This window comes from Mchenga conophoros, linkage group LG12 (genome assembly GCF_057382185.1).
Source record: "Mchenga conophoros isolate Kocher_MC1m ecotype Shallow Benthic linkage group LG12, M_conophoros_male_GT1.1, whole genome shotgun sequence".
Taxonomy (NCBI): domain Eukaryota; kingdom Metazoa; phylum Chordata; class Actinopteri; order Cichliformes; family Cichlidae; genus Mchenga; species Mchenga conophoros.
This window is the reverse complement of record NC_140537.1, coordinates 2424297-2446118: the sequence shown is the minus strand read 5'-3', so window position 1 is coordinate 2446118 and position 21822 is coordinate 2424297. Positions and strand designations below refer to the sequence as shown.

Sequence of the window (21822 nt, the reverse complement as noted above, 5' to 3'; positions counted from 1 at the left end):
CACCCGGTGTTCATGGATGTTTCATGTACATGTGTGCTTGCAGGGCTGTGACCCGTCCAGTTCTGATCCTGCTGCCTGTCCTGGGTCTGACCTGGCTGTGTGGCGTGCTTGTCCATCTGTCTGTGGTAGTTGCCTATATTTTCATTGCTCTCAACTCCTTCCAGGTAAGCAAAGCCCCAGCTCTTTGCATATTGCTGTAATATTAGTGGTTACTTGCAAAAGGAAACAAAACAGCAGCTGAATTGTGTTCATTTAGACCAGGGCTGCCCAATCCCAGTCCTCGAGAGCTACTATCCTGCAGCTTTTAGATGCATCCCTACTCCAACACAGCTGAATCAAATGGTTTGATTACCTCTTCAGCATGCCATCGTGTTTGGCAAAGGCCTGATAACAAGCCATTCATTTGATTCAGCTGTGTTGGAGTAGGGATGCATCTAAAAGCTGCAGGATAGTAGCTCTCGAGGACTGGGATTGGGCAGCCCTGATTTAGACAATGTGTCGATGTGATATATAATCTTTCTTCTTCATTTACTCAGAGAGGAGAATTCAAATTACATCATTCATTTAGACTTTTGATGCCAAAAGCCACACTTCTGGCTTTATGACGTGCACATGTCATCTACAGGAGAGGCTCTTAAATGAGTAAATGGCATACAGAAACATATAATACACAAGCTCAGCGTGATGAAACATTAATAAAACACACCACAGAGGTGTTTGGACCAAACAGCACAGAGGACTCCCTGAAGGTAACTGCCCAATGAGATGCTCTCAGATAACCGCATACTTCAAATGATACAACAAAGAGACAATAACAAGTATTGGTTGTTTTGTATGGTTAGAAAGCAGAGGTGTAACTGTAGACTGTCTTGTGAAAAGTAACATTTGTGTTTTATTAATCATAATTACTGCAACATTACAGTTGCTTATGTATTGGGGGTTATCTACCAACTGGAATGTCAGTGCTTTGAACCTCAGCTTTTCAAGGGAACAATTCTATACTGAGAGTAGCTCCAGGTGCATCAGTCAGTGAGTGGGTGTGATTCAAAAAATTTAAAAAGTGCATAGAATAAAGTGCAATATGGATGTGTTCGTGAATTGGTGAATGTGTTGTGTAGCGTGGAAAGTCTTTGAACACCCAATAAATGTTTAAGAATCTCCCATTGGCTCATTCGGGCGGCCTTTTCACTTGAATGGGTTGAATTAGGTATTCAAGCAATCAATTACTTGGTTACTTTTGTCAAAAAGGTTTATTGTTAAAATGATGAAATGTATTAAAAAAGGTTTAAAGCATTTTGCACTTTTGTTGTAAAGAGGGAAACAAAGAACCCCAGCCTCTTCCAGTGGTTCAGTCTTCCTCCACCTTCTTGGTTAGCAGCTGCATAGTGAAGTGTATCCAGTGCTGTGATGTTGTGACGATACATGTTAGTGTAACCAGCACAACAGCGGAGAATACCAGAGGTGTGGACTCGAGTCACATGACTTGGACTCGAGTCAGACTCGAGTCATTAATTTTATGACTTTAGACTTGACTTGAAAAAATGTTGTAAGACTTGTGACTTGACTTGGACTTTTACACCAATGACTTGGGACTTGAATTGGACTTGAACCGGTTTACTTGAAAAGACTTGATATTTTACCCCAAATATAAAATTTAACATGCATATTATATAGAGATTGAAAATGTGAGGTCATTCACGGGTAGAACCGCAAAGGATTCTGGGAACTCGTGGCAAGCGGTACTAGCGCACGCAGGCTTTCAATTAAAATCAGTCACACAGCGATAAAAAGAAACACAAAAATGTCAAGAAGCTGTTGTATTATTAACTGCAATAGCCGGTCGCATGACAGCCACGGGAAGCCGACGGGTAAAGAGATCGGTTGTTATCGGATTACGTCGTTGAAGAGAAATTGTTCGAGCCATGTTTCCAAAGTAACAAAGATGCGACGGATGGCCTGGATCGCAGCCATTCAAAGACCAAATATAACGTCCCAGAACTCTCCAGCTCACAGGTTAGTCTGCTCCAAGCATTTACACGAAGGTCAGTCTGCTGTTGTAGTTAATGCGTCATTTTCATAAAATAATTGGTGATATAGGTTACAAGCAAGTCTGGCGCTGAACAGAAATTGTCGCGCTATGCTCCTTTATTTATTGTGCATAAATAGTGAATTGTCCTGACACAATATTGCGTTTCGCTTCTGTTATTATGGTACATTGACAAAAACATATACTTTTATTCACAGGATAAAACAGGTTTGTATCACTAATTGTCCAGTACGATTACAGCATACAATATTATTGTCACTGCTACATTTCTGTAACGCGTACCAGAAATTATTTCCACTGCTAATTAATTACCGTTGAGCTCAAAGGTCCTATTAATAAACGGTTAAGGAATGTGTATTTATGACGACGATTTGTGAGACTGGTAAACTTATGATACGTACGATGGTCTTTCGTTCTACACGGTGCATTTCAAGGTCCTGCACCCATCCGTCGGTAAACTGTACCTGGGCTTGTTGCAGTGACCTGAAGTTACTAAACTTCATGAGTGTATGCACTCACTCCAAGAACCGTATGATTATAAATATGCATATAAATATGCTAAGATGAGATAGCTGACTTCATCTAACTAGCAAATGTTGTCCAGGCTACGTTGGTGATACAGTTTTTTTTTTTAATGTGTATATTTTTGTCATGCGATTTTAAAGCCGGTCCTACAACCGCATCCAAGAATAACATGCAGCTTATCTCAGAACTGTCGGTGAAAATTATTCTTGGAGCTAGGTTTAATTGAGCTGCATTTTAAAGAGGTGCAATTTCACAATTTGTGTATATTTTCTAAGTTCACTATTTTGTCATGTGTTGAGAAAAACACAGATTTTAAAATTACATGGTCTAATATTTACATTTAGCATAACTGCAACATTATTTTTTCGTTTTGTTTTTTTTAAAGACTCGAAAGGACTTGAAATTCAAAGTTTCAGACTTGTGACTTGACTCGGACTTTTACACCAGTGACTTGAGACTCGACTCTGACTTGCCTGACATTACTTGAGACTTGACTTGAGACTTGAGGATAAAGACTTGAGACTTACTTGAGACTTGCAAAACAATGACTTGGTCCCACCTCTGGAGAATACCACCTCTATTAAAATTCAGTACAGTAGTGGTGTATAAACACACAGAGCCTGAAAAGTGATGAGTGAAGAAGAAATGCTCAGTGCATCATGGGAAGCCTCTCAGAAGTCTATTGCACCACACCAGGGGATTCAGTTTCACTTCAATTATAAGCTTGATCAAAAAGACTCATTTTAATCCTAAAGTTCAAATCCAATTCAACTCAATTCAATTCACTTGTATTCATGAACAATAATACAACTATAATTCAAACTGGGGGCTGGTTCCATAGTAGAGGGGCCTGATAGCTGAAGCCTCTCATTGTACTTTAGGAAACTGTAGGAAGCACATGTAAGCCTGCAGTGTTCTGCATGAAGTGAAGGAGTTTTAGGGCGATTGTCAGGTTTGATGATAAATGAGAACGCCACATGCAGACTCATAAGCAGGCGGGGATCTAATGAGAATAACCTTCTATTGAAGGCGGGACTGAAATCCAGGCGATAACATGATTACTGCAGACATGTCTGAATAAATAAAGCTGGATATGATCTGCATAGCAATGACAATGTATGCCATCTTTTTAACACTACTCCCAAAGACAGCATACGTATGTAATGTCAGAAGTATTGTGTAATGTGAAATCACATTACAATCACATTATTGATACAGTGATGTCCTTATACGTACATTCTTCAGTCATTTAGACAATAACCTAACACACAGTTTGTAGCAATAAAAAGCAGTACGGCATTAAAACTGACTGTATGCCAACCAAAGCCAACAAGTACCTGCAACAGAGATGAGCAATCAGGCTGCCTTTCAGTTCAAGCCAATTCATGACTCAACAAAATTAGGGAGACACACCAACAATCAGATAATTACCTATGAGCAAGCACCAGGAAAAAACATCCGGCAGAACCAGGCTAATGGTGGAGCAGCCATTAGGAGTAAAGGGAAGAGAAGGGAAAAGAGAAGAAGGTTGTAAGGAGACAGAAAACATCCACACTACGGGAGAAAGAAGAAAAAACAGCATTGCAGGCTCCATTTCTTCATTACTGCTACAGGGACTTATATCTAATAAGATTAACCCTATGGGCTCAAAATGTGGTCATAAATATTTTGTACTTGTAAAAAAGATTTGTATGTGTAAAAAAGATTTGTATGTGTAAAAAAGATTTGTATGTGTAAAAAAGATTTGTGTGTGCGTAAAAAAGATTTGTGTGTGTAAAAAAGATTTGTGTAAAAAAGATTTGTGTGTGTAAAAAAGATTTGTATGTGTAAAAAAGATTTGTGTGTGCGTAAAAAAGATTTGCATGTGTAAAAAAGATTTGCGTGTGCGTAAAAAAGATTTGCATGTGTAAAAAAGATTTGTGTGTGCGTAAAAAAGATTTGCATGTGTAAAAAAGATTTGTGTGTGTAAAAAAGATTTGTGTGTGTAAAAAAGATTTGTGTGTGGGTAAAAAAGATTTGTGTGTGTAAAAAAGATTTGTGTGTGGGTAAAAAAGATTTGTGTGTGTAAAAAAGATTTGTGTGTGTAAAAAAGATTTGTGTGTGTAAAAAGAATTTGTGTGTGCGTAAAAAAGATTTGCATGTGTAAAAAAGATTTGTGTGTGCGTAAAAAAGATTTGTATGTGTAAAAAAGATTTGTGTGTGCGTAAAAAAGATTTGTGTGTGTAAAAAAGATTTGTGTGTGTAAAAAAGATTTGTGTGTGTAAAAAGAATTTGTGTGTGCGTAAAAAAGATTTGCATGTGTAAAAAAGATTTGTGTGTGCGTAAAAAAGATTTGCATGTGTAAAAAAGATTTGTATGTGTAAAAAAGATTTGTGTGTGTAAAAAGAATTTGTGTGTGCGTAAAAAAGATTTGCATGTGTAAAAAAGATTTGTGTGTGCGTAAAAAAGATTTGTATGTGTAAAAAAGATTTGTGTGTGGGTAAAAAAGATTTGTGTGTGTAAAAAAGATTTGTGTGTGTAAAAAAGATTTGTGTGTGTAAAAAGAATTTGTGTGTGCGTAAAAAAGATTTGCATGTGTAAAAAAGATTTGTGTGTGCGTAAAAAAGATTTGCATGTGTAAAAAAGATTTGTATGTGTAAAAAAGATTTGTGTGTGTAAAAAGAATTTGTGTGTGCGTAAAAAAGATTTGCATGTGTAAAAAAGATTTGTGTGTGCGTAAAAAAGATTTGTATGTGTAAAAAAGATTTGTGTGTGGACTTAGAAAAAAAAACCCTGCAAGTTACAAGTACGGATTTTTGACCCTATTTTTCTTCCCTTCATCTGATTGGTCAATGTCACATCAATCACAAATGTAACAATCCAATCAGAGAACAGATGGGTTTGGCTGTCGAGGGGCGCTTTTTTTGAACTGCAGGTCTTTGAAGGGAATAAATGCCCTTTTACATGCCAACCCAGCGTTTTCCTTCATCACCACGAAGGAAAACAGTCTGTGGTCGTCCGAGTTTGGTGATTTTTGTGTCACAGGTCTACGTGTTTAATACAGGGACTTCCACAGCCTTTTCAACAGCGCTGCGGACCGCGGGGTGGGGGCGGGCAGTGTTTTGGAAATGACAATCTTCATTACAAAGCTTTCTTCGTTATGAATTAGCATACATGTTTTTATTGAACATTTGAAGAACCAGCAAAAAAAACAAACTCTTGTAGAGGACATAAAGTCAGAGATAGAAAAGACAAGGAGCAGGTGCATCTAGTTCTGGATCCTTTGCTTTTAGTTAGCAGTTAGCATTAGCAGCACATCCTGCGTCCGATGTGAAAGATAAGATAAGATAAGAGATAAGATAGAATGTTATTAATCCCTCGGGTGGGTTCCTCTGGGAAATTCGGTTTCCAAAAGCACAGCACCGACAGAAGTTACAGTAACAGAATGTTATATATATATATATATATATATATATATATATATATATATATATATATATATATACACACACACACACACACACAAAGGACTTTTATGCTGCGCACTGTGACTCACAGCAATGGTCCTGGGTCAGCCCTGACTTTGTGTTAAACTAATCCTAAAGTAATAATGTATTTCTAACCACTGATATACCACAACTTTTTCCTTTCAACAGCTACTGAAAGTTAGGGGACCTAGCTGCTATCGGATATTTATATAGAGATCCTCCAGCTTCAAACTGTATCATTTCATTTCATTTAAGTATTTATTGTCATTGTCACCCTTCAAGGACCTGCAGTTCAAAACAGCGCCCTCCCGACAGCCAAACCCATCTGTTCTCTGATTGGATTGTTACATTTGTGATTGACATGACATTGACCAATCAGATGAAAGGAAGAAAAATAGGGTCAAAATCTGTACTTGTAACTTGCAGGGGTTTTTTTTTCTAAGTCCACACACAAATCTTTTTTACACATACAAATCTTTTTTACAAGTACAAAATATTTATGACCACATTTTGAGCCCATATAACCCCAGTTATACCTCAAATACCAGCTTTCATAAGAGAATGCAGCCACAGACACATCTCCAGCACAGGCCTTTACAGAATGTAAAGCATCTGCAGCGTTGTTTAACAGAGTAGTTTTCGAGATGCATGGAAAAAATAAATACATAAAAACAGTGCATACAGGATCATGGTGCCACTGAGTTGCTCCCCATATGGAAAAGAAATAGAATAAACTTATAAAAGACTTGCATCAGATGTGGCCTTCTTCATATAGTGACTCATATAAGGCTGATATGATTCACTCATGAAAATGGCCACTTTCATATATTGTTTTAGTAAATATCCAAAACATACAAGTTTCATTTATATCATTTTTCAAGGGATCTTATATCTGTTTTCATTCTTGTATGCTTTTCATACAAGTTTCACACAAGACAGATACAAACCTTATAAGACCTATAAATATCTTTTCCATATGGGCATATTTTAATCTTTCAACATTCACCAGGTCACAATGAACAACTTTCTCTCAGTAGTCATTAGTATCAGTATTTTAGCAGTAATATGATTTTTTATTTTTTGCTGTGATATCTGCTGTTGTTTTGTGTGTGTGTGTGTGTGTGTGTGTGTGTGTGTGTGTGTGTGAGAGAGATGCTGGAGACACCTCCTATATCACTGAACTTCAATAAGTAGTTGGTTTGAAGAACCTTTGGCAGATGTTCATATATCTGAGTGCTGACAGAAGACAAGTTTTGTTTATCTGATAGAATCATGACGATGCAGGAAGTGACATCACTGACTTGAGCTCTAAAAGTGCACCACCGCCAAGCTGCAGCAGTTCACCACAAAATACTTTAATATGTCTTTGTGTTCTGTTTATGTGCGTGTGTGTGTGTGTGTGTGTGTGGGAGGTGGCAGTCAGTACTTTGAACCACAGGTCATACCACATCTACTTCGAGCTCTCCTGATAACACAGGACTCAGTTCCTCTCTCACATTCATCCTTACGTCCCTCTTTCCACACACTGGCTCTGTTATTCTTGTAGCTTTCTGTGCATCTCTCCCTCTCTGCCTCCTTCCTTCTTCTCTTGTCCTTTCCTAAACCTCCCACCCCTCTTTGCCCTTCCCAGGTCTTTAATTAATCAAAATGAGCTAGCCCCTGGGTGACCCTCAGAGAGCTGCTAGTTAATTTAGATTTACTGCCAGTGTCCAGCTGAGGGCAGATAACACTACAGTAGGAGTTTTTCCTCATGTAGGTAGGAGGAGGATGCTGGGCCAGCCTGTCTTCTTCTTCTTTCCACAAAAAGAAAAAACAAGGGTGTAGAGAGAAAGAATAATAACATATCATTTGAGGTTAGACACACTGCAGGTTATGGTGGAGGGGGGTACAGTAGCTATAGTACAGCATAGCTACTATAGTCCCATCTCTTTGTATTTACATGAGCATTTATGAGACTGCATGTCTTCTGCACCTTCAGCAAAGTCTGAAATTAAAAGTGTTACTCCAGGAAAAGACACAACATGTGTTGGAAAACAAATAACGCTGATGAATTAATAAATGTTCACACACTGTCCAGTTCAGTAGTTGAACCATTCAAGCCAGTTACCTATTAATCATACAATGAACTGACTGCAGTATTTAAATGTTTCACGACATCTCAGTTTACATTTATCATTCATTTTACACACTGTAGTTTTTAACTATGACCCGAGAACAAAAGTAACTTAATAATGAAAAAAATATATTTTTAATTTTTAGTAAAATTACATTTGTTTTCATAATCAAAAGAATTAAGAACTAAAGACATGTTGGACATATGTACTTAAAATACTAGTAAGAACACAGAGGCTTTAGTAAGAGCTATGTCACACAGAACATGCTTATTTATACACACAAAGGCAATAATTTAACAAGAAACAAAATATTAACAATAATAAAGACCTAGCATAACAGAAGCCAGCCATGGGGAACCACAAACCAGTGTACTCTCAATGCTGGTCCCAGGCCTGGAGAAACTGGGAGGTTTGCATCAGAAAGGGCAAATCAAACAGGCCCAGGTTAGCAACGAACACCTGCAGTGGTTTGGCTAACACGTTGCCAGCTGATACTGTGTTACTGCTGTCTAATTGGAGTTGTAATTGAAGCACACAACAGTTGGTATAAAGGTGAACAGAGCGAAGGTGATGACAAGGTGTTGAGTAGGTTTGGCATTAGGAAAAGGAATGTGGAAGGATAGATGGTAGTGGACTTCCTGACAAGGATTGGAAGGGCTGTGCTGAACTCACAGAGTGAAATATAAGAGAGGAGGAAGGTGCCCACAGGTGTACTACATCCTGAAGAAGGTGCAGGAGACTGCAAGGTGCTATCAGCACAGTCGTTAGCGTACCTTTAGGATTAAAGAAGAAGCAGCAAGTGAGGGCAAAGATTAAATGTTGCTGGACAAGCTGACAGATGAGGTCAGGCAGGAGACTCTTTGTGATAATGATGTTATTAGACAACACTGATCTGCAGTGAGAGTAGGGAGCAGGTGGGGGAAACCTGGAAATGTGGAGGTATGCTCTGTAGAGAAGGGGAATGTATGTCGAGAGCAGAAGACAGGATATATATGTGTGAATGGGAAGGCAACAGGTGTAACGGTGAAGATGCAAGAAGCAGAGGTAATGAAGGTGGAGGAAGAGTGCAAGGAGAGCGTCACAACATGCTAGTGAGATCAGTCAACGTCTGGTTTAGACAGAGTTGCACAACAAAAAGATGGGAGATGCTAACATTGTCTTTGGGAGTAATAAGGGACGCAATTAGAAATGAGTCTGTGAGCTCAGACAAAGTAAGAGACACGCAAGGCTGGATATTTGAAGAGGAGGGGTGGTGGGTGTGTTGCACACAGGATGAATGCTTACATTCAAAATGCGTATAAAGTCGAGTTATTATGAAGAAGAGGAATTCTTTGCTGAGGATTTTATTTTATTTCTGATTTGGGCGTCTGACAGCCTCATTCTGACAGAATTCAAAATCTGTGAATCCAGCCTGTTCAGTTCTCACATCACATCATCAGTAGTTGTCTGCCATAGTGGATGTGATACTAATACTGGTTACTGCTTGGCAGTGGTTTCTGGAGGGTGCTGTCTTTGCTGGGTGAAAGCAAGCTGCTGCAGTAAAAACCTTCATAGGTATTGTTCTGATTGCTGGCTCATTCCCCATAGATGCATGTTTGTCTGCAAACACTAGCTGAGCAGCAATGCAACTGAAAAAGTGTGGCACAGACTGGAGATGGAGAAGCTTTGCCTTTGCAGCCATTTTTCAGAAGATACAGCTTTTACTTTGAAGGCGATTAATCTCCATTTCCAGTTTGTGTCACATTTTTCAAAGTTTCACTACGACTGAGAGAACCTGGACAGTGTTTGTAGAGTCCATCACTTCCATTCAAACTACAATTGCAGCACTATTGGAGCAACCAAAGCAATCACAAAAAGGGTTGTGCCAGCTGGGTAATACACAGGTGGTGACCAGCTGTCACTGACAATCTAGGGCTATGTGACTGGGGTCACTTGGACAAGTTAATATATGACATGGTTAGTGGTCACACATCTCAGTAAGTATTCTATACAGCCTTAAGTATTTTACATGTAATTATTATATTTTACCCTATTGTTACATTATTAGCACAACATCTGATTACTTTCCAACTCTCTGTGAATGGTACTCATGGGCACTGATCAATGAACAGTGCTCTGATTATCAGGTTGAGGAAACCTGCAGCTGAGACTGATGAAGTCACTTGGATGAGTGATGAATCGTTTCTACGTCCACATGAACAGAATCAGCTTTTTGGGGAGCCATGAAATGCAGCTCTAAAATTTGTAGTATTGCGTTCAGTTGAGCTGAAGCTGAAATTTGCTGACTCTAACTGCAGCTCTTGTCAGGAGTAGAAAACCACATCGAATGACGGTACCACAGTATGAAAGCTTTGTTTGAGCGAGGTTACAAAACAGAGCAGTGAAATCCATATAGTCAGTATGAATGGAGATGATTCTTTTCTTCTTCATACGTGCTTCTTAGTGCACCTCTCTTCTCTCCACAGGGTCTGTACATCTTCTTAGTCTATGCTGTTTACAACAGTGAGGTAAATGCATTCAGTCCAGCTTTTGTCCTGCAAAATCAGAGCACATCCTTGTGCATTATGTGAGGCTGCAAGCCTTTTGGACAAATCAGTGGGTGTAAAGACTGCTTCTCATTTAGGTGAGGAATGCCATAAAGAGGATCAAAGAAAAGAGAAAGGCCTTATCTTTCACGGTGAGTGGGCAGAAGGATCCATCAGGACAGAAAATAAATTCCCTCTTCAGAAAAGTGGACTGAAATATGGACTGGATTGTGATGTTTTGGCAGAACTGCTCCCAGCCAACCAGCTTCCTACCTTCTCAGAGGACCCCGATCACTTCCTGGGGCCACAGCCTACCGACGACCTCCAGCCCTGAGACCAGTGAGACGTCTGTACCTGCCGGCACTACTTCCACATCCATGGTCATCAAGAACGGTGAGCTGACGTGATGTGCTCCTCACTCAAATATCACACATTTTGTTAAGAACACTGACCATCAACCTGTAGAAGCATGATAACTTCCTTATGTGCTTGGTTCAGTGGAGTTCTTCCTCCCTGCTATGATGATTGAGATGGTTGTTGTTTGGAAATTGAGCTATATAAATAAAAACTAACTTGAGTTAAGGTCAAGAAAAACAGCATGTTTGCTTCAAATATTCTATTAGAGATGACGAGCTGTCTGTGATGTGAAACGCTGAGTCTCTTGCCCAGATTGTTACGTCGATGTTTGTGAAGGACACCTCAGCAGCGTATTTAAATGCACTGAGTCAGCATCATTTATGAACATGTTGGGTTAAAAGACAACTGCTCACATTGCTGTGACAGCTGCATCACTATATCAGTGCCAAAGAATATGTTCTGTAATGTTTGTGATGTAAATCATCTAAAACAACACTTTCAAACAGTCCTGACAGGGATGCTGGACCAACCTTCAGCAGGTCATTAAAAACAAGAAAAATCTATTCTCCATATTTCAGGTCACTGAAAGATCGTCATCTCTGAACAAGACTTCCCTCAGAAGTCATTAGCCATGATCGGGGGTCGGCAACCCTGGGCACGCGAAGGGTTAACTGATGGCACGACCATAGTTGGACTGGCCGTGATTTTTCGTTTTTATGGGCCGATGATTTTTTTTGTTTTGTAATGGTATAAACAAAAGGTGGTGGATTGGGCAGATGCTGGCCGATGTGAAAAATAACTCAGTTATTTGGTGGTGGCTGTGGCGGAGCTTCCACAGAGGCCAGCAGGTGGATGAGGGAAAGGGGAGGCAGGAGGAGGAGAGACCCGGGGCGGCTGCCGGTCCGAGTGTCAGGTGAACTGAACTTCAGGTGAGAAGTTATGAGCTGCAGTCTATCTGGGTCAGATATAAACCAAGTTTAGCTGGAGTTTATTTTCGTTGTGCTGACTTTTTACAGTCAGTTACAATAACTCGTACTGCGTGAGCTAGCATGACAGAGTTTCTATACAGCTGGGTGGTGCTATGATGTTACTGATAGTGAACTTTATTTTATTCATAAGGTTAGTTAGTAGAGTTGCCAACCTGTCTCGTATTCAGAGAAAATATTACGCGTTTCGTATTGAGCTGAAAAGGAACACAGTTTGTCCCGGACTTCAGCTACAATGGAAAAAGACGCAAAGCTGGATTTATTCTGTGTCTTTGCTGCACAGCTGTTTCTTCTCCTCTCATTCTCTCACCCTATGGAGGACCACAAGAGCCACGCGCATGTCCTCTGTGTCCAGCCAGTTAATGCGAGACAAATCCAGCTGCTCATTAAAGCTTTCTGGTTTTATCTGTCTCGAGTCTACGGATGTATCCGTGTATTTCCGCAGTGCTGATGCTGCGCTGAGCGAACAGCTGCTGAAGCATTTGAAGTGTTGGAACGTGGAAATTTCAACATCGCTTGAAAAAACTGTCAGCTTGCAACGTCCCTCTCACCGGTAGGCGAAGTTATTTTTAGCCAATTACAAGTTGAATCTGGTAGTTGGGGTTGTTAGCTAAGATACCGTCATTAAGAAGCGGCATAACTAATGTGTCTATGCGAGCTAATTTGCGATGTGCAGCGCTGGCCCGGCCATTTATTTTTTAAAGCACCTTCTCAGATTAATTCACTGCGTGTCGTGCGCAGGGCTGGACTGGGACACAACATCGGCCTAGAGACCGGCCCCCCAGGTATTAAAGCCATGAAGCCTTTGAATGAAAACAAACGCTGTGGTGACAGTGATGTACAGTCTTGTTGGTATATGTATGATTTCTATACATTTGACATCAGATAAAAACTTCATGCAGTCTCTCCTGCATGAAGTCCAGGTGCTGGTTTTCCAGTGTGTGCGTCTGAGGCCCCAAAGCTGACTCACACCCGTAACAGCATCAATGGCTGCTAGGGCTGCCACAAACGATTATTCTGATAGTCGACTAGTCACCGATTATTTTTGCGATTAGTCGACTAATCAGATCATCATCCATTGGACGTAAAACTACAGCTTATTGCACCAGCAGCATCTGCTCTTATATAACTATCATTAGCTTACAGCTTTAAGTGTTTAAGGTCTGTGCTAACTAAAAATAAAGACAAGATGATAGTTTATTAAATTTTAATTAAACTTGCAGATTGTTTCGGTGAAGTTTAATAAACTCCTTGCTATCTAAAATATAACAGGACACCGGAGTATATTCTCGAGCATCTCACACTTCTGATAATCAGCTGTCTGCTTGACGTTTATTCAGCTGTGTAAAAACTATAACTTTAATCTCAGACAAACTGATTTACTCAGGAACAAATAAAATACTAAAAAAAAAAAGCCAAACAATAACATTTTAAAGTTATCTAAGTGACGGCCGGGAGTCCGGTGTTCTCACGGCTCTAGTGAGCCTAGCCCCCGGCTAGCTATCGAGCTAGTGGGTAACAGACGTCTCCGAAAACGTCGGAGCGCTTTTGAAAATATGTGGTGTCCTGATAAACTGAGCAGATATTTGAGGTTTACACAGCTACATTCTCGCCTGAAAATATGTTAAACGTTTATTTTGTGACCCAGAAAGAATAATAAGTAATATTAAAACTAAAAGCTGCCACCATTGGTGGAAACTGAGCTGGGCTGCGCTATGAATTCTGGGACACAGCTTGTTCTTCTTCGGGGTTTAACGGCAGCTGGCATCCTTGTACATGCAGTGCTGCCATCTTCTGTTTCAGTCCGTTATTACACTCTTAAATCCTGCTACTTATTCCTGCGTCTTTTGTGATCTTACAAAGCTTCAAACGAAGCTTCGACTATTAAATCAGTCGTCGACGATTTTGATAGTCGACGTAATCGTGACTAGTCGACTAATCGTGGCAGCCCTAATGGCTGCAGTATGGAACAGATGTGGGTGTGTCCTCATGTCCCAGAGGAGTCCACATCGTCATCAAACAGCCCTACAGACACAAAAACGTGAAAATATGAACAACCAGACTATCAGCAGTGATTTAACTACTTTAAGACCTCTGTGAAAATCATTTACAGTATATATCACAGAATTTAAGGCCTTTATAATCACAGCATACAGAGAAAAGTACTGAGCTGAATCAATTTCAGCTTTTGTTTCTCATGATGTATATTGTATTAATAATTAAATTTCATTATCTGTGTCTTTACCACACATTTGCCACACAGGTGTAGATACTGTGGGTTCAGTGAATGCTTACATTGCACTGATTAGAATATATTGGACATTCAAAGCTAAGATTCAGCGCACTGTGTTAGAGGCTGGGATTGGATGAATTCCTCATACATACAACCTTTGATCATCGTTTATGTCCAGTTGAGAATGAATCAGTGCACTCACATATTAAATGAACTGAAACCAGTAGTGTGATCTCCAGTTTTAATCAGCCTGTCTCAGTTGTTTTAACTCTTAAGTATCACAAAGTAATGTGGTAACATCTGGACTGACGGGTTTACTGTCAGCATTTTAATCGCTAGTTTAAAGGCCGTCGCTCTAACACTGTATAAATGTAACAGGCCTCAGTGCTGGTTCTAACAGTCTGAGCTGCTTCCAGCTTTATTTGTGAAGAAGCTAAGCTAAGATGACCTTAAAATAACGGGGCTACGTGCGGTGATGCTAGCGTTAGCCATGTTAGCACGTTACCTTCACAGGTGGTCAGACTGCATAAACAGGCACTCAGTCAGAGGTTGGGCTCTCCGTTTCGCTGCAGGGTTCCTTCATTCTTCATTTATCCGTGTAGAGCCGAGTGTAAATCCCGAGGTTGGACGGCCTTTGCACGAGCACACACGCTTCTTAGCAGGGCGAAGCTATGAGCTACAAAAGTCCAGGCAGACAGCCTGTGTCTGACCAACCAATCAGAGAGCTCCTTACATCCCACGGTGTGGCTAATTTGAATAGCAGCAGGATTTTTAAAATGAAGTTGTTAATCCAACTGCTAATCCAAAAATTAATCCCTGAGCAAACAGGAAAAGGAAATTGAAGCATTTTGAAAATCACTTAATATTAAAGTGCAATTCGAAAATGGTTTTTGAAATGAAGTTTATTAAATTGGAATTCAAAAATGAATTTACAAATGCAGAATTGTACAATTCATTATTTAAGCACAGAATTCTTTATTTCGAGGCTCTTGTGGTCCTCCATATCCCCCCTCCCTCTACTGTTGCTACTTCAATCATGAAACTGATCAATGATCAGCTGATCAGCTTTACTCTCTTGTTTGTTTGTCACTTTGCACATCGCAAATTAGCTCGCATAGACACATTAGTTGTGCTGCTTCTTAATGACAGTATGTTAGCTAACAACCCCAACTACCAGATTCAAACCATTCAAACCAGAAAGCTTTAATGAGCAGCTGGATTTGTCTCTCGTTAACTGGTTGGACACAGAGGACATCGAAATGCAGCTGATTGAACTGAAAAGCTCGACTCTGTGGGGTCAAAGTTTGCAGAACTACGAGCACAGCTGGAATCCACAGCTGTGCGTGTTCATGGAGCTGCATGTTCACCTGCTGGACGTCACTACCTGACAGGTTTAACTGTCTTCAGGACATTGCAGAGGCCTTATTGACAGTGTTTGGCTCTACATGTCTGTGTGAGCAGATTTTCTCTCACACGAGTCCTCAGGTAGCCTCTGAACGCTGGACACTCGGAGACCAGCGATCACATTAACATGTGTGTCTCTGTATTAACAAACATGCCATATTGGCCCAGTTTATTTTTCTTATCATTGTTGTGAGGAGGCCATAAATAGCATTTGCATTTTCTGTTGTTCAGTTCATTTGCTGTTATGGAGTTCTTGTTATGGATTTGTTTCATATAGCTGATAACTGTTCGCTGACAGCTGCCAACATCTGCGAACAAATACAATTCTATAAAGTGGTTCTATAGAGTGAGTAACTGTTAGTATAGAGCATTATTAAATTTATTGCTAATGCAATCATATGGCACACTGACCTCTGGGGGAATTTTAGATGCACTCCTCAAAAACACATTAAGACAATAACAAAGTCAGCTTACTATCACCTCAAGAATATTTCAAGGATAAAAGATCTGATGTCTCAACAGGACCTGGAAAAACTAGTCCATGCATTCATCTTTAGTAGGCTTGATTACTGTAACAGCATCTTTACAGGTCTACCTAAAAAATCAGTCAGACAACTACAGCTCATTCAGAACTCTGCTGCTCGAGTCCTCACTAAGACCAAAACAGTGGACCACATCAGTCCAGCTCTGAGGTCCTTACACTGGCTGCCTGTCCGTCAGAGGATAGACTTTAAAGTCCTGATGCTGGTCTATAAAGCTCTGAATGGTTTAGGACCAAAATACATCAATGACCTCCTGACCCAGTATGAACCATCCAGATCCCTCAGGTCATCTGGATCCGGTCTTTTATCAGTTCCCAGAGTCAGAACCAGACACGGAGAAGCTGCATTCAGCTTTTATGCTCCTTATATCTGGAACAAACTCCCAGAAAGCCTCAGATCAGCTGAAACACTCAGTTTATTTAAATCCAGGTTGAAGACTCACCTGTTCTCAGCTGCATTTGAATAAAGCACCAAATCCACACTTCAAGCTTAAATTTCAAAACTTACATTTAACTACTGATTTTATCTACTGTTCTGATTTTATCTGTTTTGATTTTATATACTGTTGTTTGTTTGTTAATTAGTTAGTTAGTTTATTTGCTTGTTTTATTCAATTTTAAATCCTGCTTTTTATTTGTTCTTGTTTCTAATGTCTCTGTAAAGCACTTTGAATCACCTTGTTGTTGAATTGTGCTGTACAAATAAACTTGCCTTGCCTCATCAGAAAGGTTGCCGACCCCTGGCCATGATGATTGAATGAATGATACGTTTTAATAGTGTGCTTCAGACTCGGCTCTTTTCATAGATGAGTTGATCCCATCTGTCCTGCTGACATAAGCAGTGATTAAACGCTTCATTGTTAATAAACAGAGGCAGAAACAAAAGAAAAAAGTTCTCCATGAAAATTCTCATAATGCTCTTTTGTCATTCAAATTGTTTGCATTTTTCATTCTCTCCGTGTTTTATAAAGCTTCCTTTGTACTGTGATGTGCTTATAAGACTACTTTGGCCTTGCATAAGCAACTGTGTGTGTCCTCAAAGACAAATGCAAAGTTTAAATGCAATTAGGTGTATTTTGTGCTTGCAGAGAGTTTCAGAAAGGAGAGCTTTGTGAGTTTCTTTTTGAACCCAGGATCCGGAAACCAAGTAAGTCATGTGTATGCGTTATCAATACATAATGTTTTCTATTACATCTGCTGACTAAGAATGTATCGTGTTTTTGTCGTTAACAGGTGGTACAGCTGACGGGGTTCAAGCCATCAGGTACAGAGCTAAAATCCCCCGATACTGTGTTTGAGTTGGTTGGGAATGTGTTGCTTTACGTTCACACCACAAGTTCAACAGCAGAACAGAGAAAATGATGCAAAGAGAACTTGTGAGGAAAAGAAGAAAGTATCAAACATGATGAGCTGAAATAGTGGCACCGAGCTGAAAGTCAGAATTAAGGAGAAGCAGCAATAAATAATTACAAACTGACAGCAAACACAGCAATGCAGGGCAGCCGGTGAACAGTGAAGTGGAACGACTGAATTAAAGGCCACGAGTTGTTTTGGTCTGATGTGAGCAGCAGTGACTGAACTGCACAGTAAACAGCAGCAGGAGCTCTTCTTCACACAGAGACACCCTCTCTGAAAAAAACAACAAACAGCAGTTGTTGAAAATATGAATATTTTTGCATTGAATTGATTTGAAGTCTGTTGCTGGACTCGCTCACAAGCCTTACTTGGTGCTCTCCATTTCAGACGGGCAAACTGGATGTATCACAGTGTGCAAAAATCAGACAATCACAGGATTTCAGGGGGTCATAAAATAAATGAAATCTGTGAAATCCTGTCAGCTCATTGTCGGCGTCAGTACACAGCAAAATCTCCAGTGTTAAATTAACACTAGAGAGTGTCTATATGGGTCCACACCTCTGAGTGTTAAATTAACACTTTTGACAGTGTTATATGTTTAAAAGTAACCTAGTCAGTTTTGAAGATTAACAATGACTAACACTGAGCAGTGCTGATTTTCTAACACTGGAATATTTCTAACATTTTGAGTTATTTTCCAGTGTTAGAAAATCAGCACTGCTCAGTGTTAGTCTTTGTTAATCTTCAAAACTGACTAGGTTACTTTTAAACATATAACACTGTCAAAAGTGTTAATTTAACACTCAGAGGTGTGGACCCATATAGACACTCTCTAGTGTTAATTTAACACTGGAGATTTTGCTGTGTACCAGAGAAGTAAATCGCATTGTTGACCACTTAATATCCAGTTGTTGTATAGTAGCCAACAACTGTCCTTGTGGCTTAGAATTATGGACAGCTGTGGCTCATCAGTTGGTTCAGGTTGTCCCTGCACTACCTGATGTGGGGACAACCTGCCCCTTGTTCCTCCAGTGTGCAGTTTTAAGTGTCCTTGGGCAAGATACTGAAGCCCGAACTGTAATTGGTGTGTAAAGTTAAAGCAGCTTGAGCGGTCGGTACAAGTCTGCCGACCATTACACTGACCGGACGTGTAGAAAGAGTGTGTAATTAAACCTTTGTTTCTATGTGCACATGAAACCTTAACCCTGGCCTGATGGTGGGTGCTCCATACTTCTGTGATCGTTCTGATCAGAGAACCTCTGATGGCAGAGCTGCGTTTATTCACTCTTTGTGAGATGAGTTTGGTCAATGCCATCACCTATAGGTTTCTGAAAATGACCTCGTGCTGTTGGCTGCCTCTACCGTTTTAATATCCATCTGTGGCCTCTGTGCCTTCACAGATTCCAGTGTTAGGAGTGCTTCGAATCCTACCTGTTTCTTCTTTATCTGCCTTCAAACTACACTACATGGCGTATTCAAAAAAGCCTTGAGAACAAAATAGAAATAAGCATCTGCAATTATGCTCATTCAAATTCCTCATTTGACATTTGAGTTGGCTGAATGAAGTGACTCATATACTTCAGTGGGCTTTTGTTGATATTATCTTTTAATAGTATAAGAGCTCTATAATGCTGTTAGAATGTGGAATGCTGTTTTTAGAGTAATTTCAATGCTTGTTGCACAAAGAGCAGAAGAAAACATAGTAGCTGTAATTTTTCACTTAGGATGATGAGATTCCTTCCAATGGTGTGAAGAAAATCCACATTTAATAGAGAGAGCTGGGGTGCAAAAATTAAGGAGGGGCAGGTTACCTTTTCTCCCATTGTCTCTATTTCCTGCTTAGCGTGTAGCATTAGGCCGCATAGCTGTCTTTCATAAAGATGAATGTGCAGACACACACAACAGATGGTCCCCATATTTCCAGAGGGCTAGGTTGTCTTCAATGGCTCCAAATTGGCCGCCGGTAGAGAGAAGGAAGTTTGGAATAGATTCATTAAATGTTTAGGCGCCTAGGAGGACGGTTTGGAGTGCTGCGGGCGTTCATTGTTGACAGCAGAGACAAAGCAGAAGTTCATTCCCTTAATCAGAAAAATTCAGCGCTGGCCATTCATGCTGTCAGCCATTAACCACTCCAGCACCTGCTCTCTCTCGCTCAGCCTTTCATTCCTCTCGGTCCCCCTCTTCTCTTTTGTACACAAACATGCTCTCACTCCCGTAACGCAGACAACATTAAATGTCAGACGGAGCCGGGAGTCATAGCTAATGCCTTTCAATTTGCTATTTCAACGCAGGTTGTTGAACTACAAATGGAGTGGAACCTATACTCAGTATCTACACACGCATCTTCATCATCGTCATGACGCTGAAAAATGGATGAAGATGAAGCCCCGATGCCGTCACTGTCCTCTTCTCAGATCTCATCAGAATCCGTCTGATAGTTTACTCATTTGATGTCTGGCAAATGTTGGACTGAAGAGGCTTTTAAATCCCAGGACACGCAGTCCACACACAAAAATGTGCTCTGTTCACTGTTGTTGCTCCAGAACAATGTGCCCATGTTTTTCAGTTCAAAGTGCAAAATCAGAAGCAGGTTTTACGACCTCACACTTAACTGTGAGCAAATCCAATGTCCCACAGGTGACCCGCAGCGATAGATTCTATCATTCCATCTTTTGTTAATTAGAGAAAAGGGCACAAGTGCGATGCCAAATCCAAATCAGTCCCCGTAAACTCGACAGCATTAAAAAGCATGTTTACAGCCTGATGCTGCTTTTCCTGACAGGCACCTGTAACCAACAGGTGTGTGCTAACTCCTCCCCCATCAGCGTTATCTGACAAATACTGCGTGGGGCAGTGTGCTCCATTTTGGTCGCATTAATTAGTCTGTCTTCAGCTAAGCACTAATTAGCGCATATCTGTGGATCGGGCCTGCACAGAACACCAGCACGATCCCACCCGAAACATTCAGGCTGCAAAATATACTGAGTCCAGAAAACACGAGGAAGCGTGTCCATCTTTTATATACAGGTGCATATAATCCGACACAAATTAGTGATGTTTCGTTTTTTTTCTCGGGAGACCTTTGAGTTTGTGGCCACTTGTTTAAATGTCTGTAGAAATATTTTGTCACAGTAACCTTCACCCTCACTTCACCCAAATAACATCAGCTCGGAGGTGTTTCGCGGTGCTCCTGTTGTCAGTCAGTTAGAGCTTTTTCCAGGTTTCTGTGATTGCAGATCTAAAGTACCTCCCTGAAAACTGTTCCAGGGAATTCTGCATCATATTCAGGAAACAACAGGAACAACTGGAAGCTGCTGCCATAATGAATTTCTAATACAACCATGTGCAAGTGTCTTTGTATATGGGATGGTTATCTAATCATATTTCCCATTTAGACACATTTAGACATGTTGCTCTCTCATTCGTTTAAATCTCATGCACAATAAATGCCAGGCTTCATTCTGCTTCCTCCTGCCCACAAGTTCAGTGGAAATAGCTCCGAATCCAGCTTAGCATTAAAGATGAGAAAAAGGAACAGATTCAGCGGACCACTCAGATTATTAATGTGGGTTTAATGTTCATAAAGTAAGACTGTAGACGTACAGTTCAACATGTGGAGTGTAAAACACAGATTTGTACTGACCAGATCTCAACAAACAAGTGGAGCAATGAGTATGTTTGTGCCTGAAATCGGATGTATCTGGCTCGTGTTATTTGCCACAGTAACTGTGTGCTCGTGTAATTTGTTCTACAGCAACAACGGTCTCCGTATGTGGAGGGGAAATGATCAAAATACTGTTCAGATATCAAAGTAAGAATTTGACATGTTTTTATAAATCGTGCATATTTAGAGATTATGTAGTTGGACAGTAGAGGAAGACAGTTTCTGTTCTGGCATCCTTAATCGCTTAATATCCACCAGATCATTGGCGACCTGTCTGTGATTAAATTAACATCTACACCTTTAAATAGAATTTTATTTGAAACGCCAACAGAAGCTTTAGACAGAAACATGTTGTTTGTCTAGTCTGCCTGTTTAGCATGTGGCTAACAAACAAACCCTAGACAGGTCACTGATCAGCTGGTAGATGTTGGGAGGTTAAAAATATTTTTTAAATGCATAAATAAAAACATCTTTAAAAGACATGCTACCCTTTGGAAGAACTGTCAGTATAACTGTTGTATATTTCAAACCACTGACATTCCTGTCAGGATGTCACTCGTGTTGTACAACATAACATAACTGACGGGAATATTTCCACAGTGA

The 21822-nt window shown here is 40.2% G+C and overlaps 1 protein-coding gene across 1 annotated transcript in view; it reads left to right on the top strand.

Annotated features, from left to right (window-relative positions):
- Nucleotides 1-21809, top strand: part of adgrd2 (adhesion G protein-coupled receptor D2) — a 58130-nt gene extending 36321 nt beyond the window's left edge. The window contains exons 19-25 of the mRNA XM_085293284.1: nt 44-164; nt 10619-10660; nt 10777-10830; nt 10924-11071; nt 17288-17346; nt 17433-17463; nt 19847-21809. Of these exons, the coding sequence (XP_085149410.1) occupies nt 44-164; nt 10619-10660; nt 10777-10830; nt 10924-11071; nt 17288-17346; nt 17433-17463; nt 19847-19854 (463 nt within the window). The 3' untranslated portion in view covers nt 19855-21809. The remainder of the gene's footprint in view (nt 1-43; nt 165-10618; nt 10661-10776; nt 10831-10923; nt 11072-17287; nt 17347-17432; nt 17464-19846) is intronic.
- Nucleotides 21810-21822: the final 13 nt, after the last annotated feature.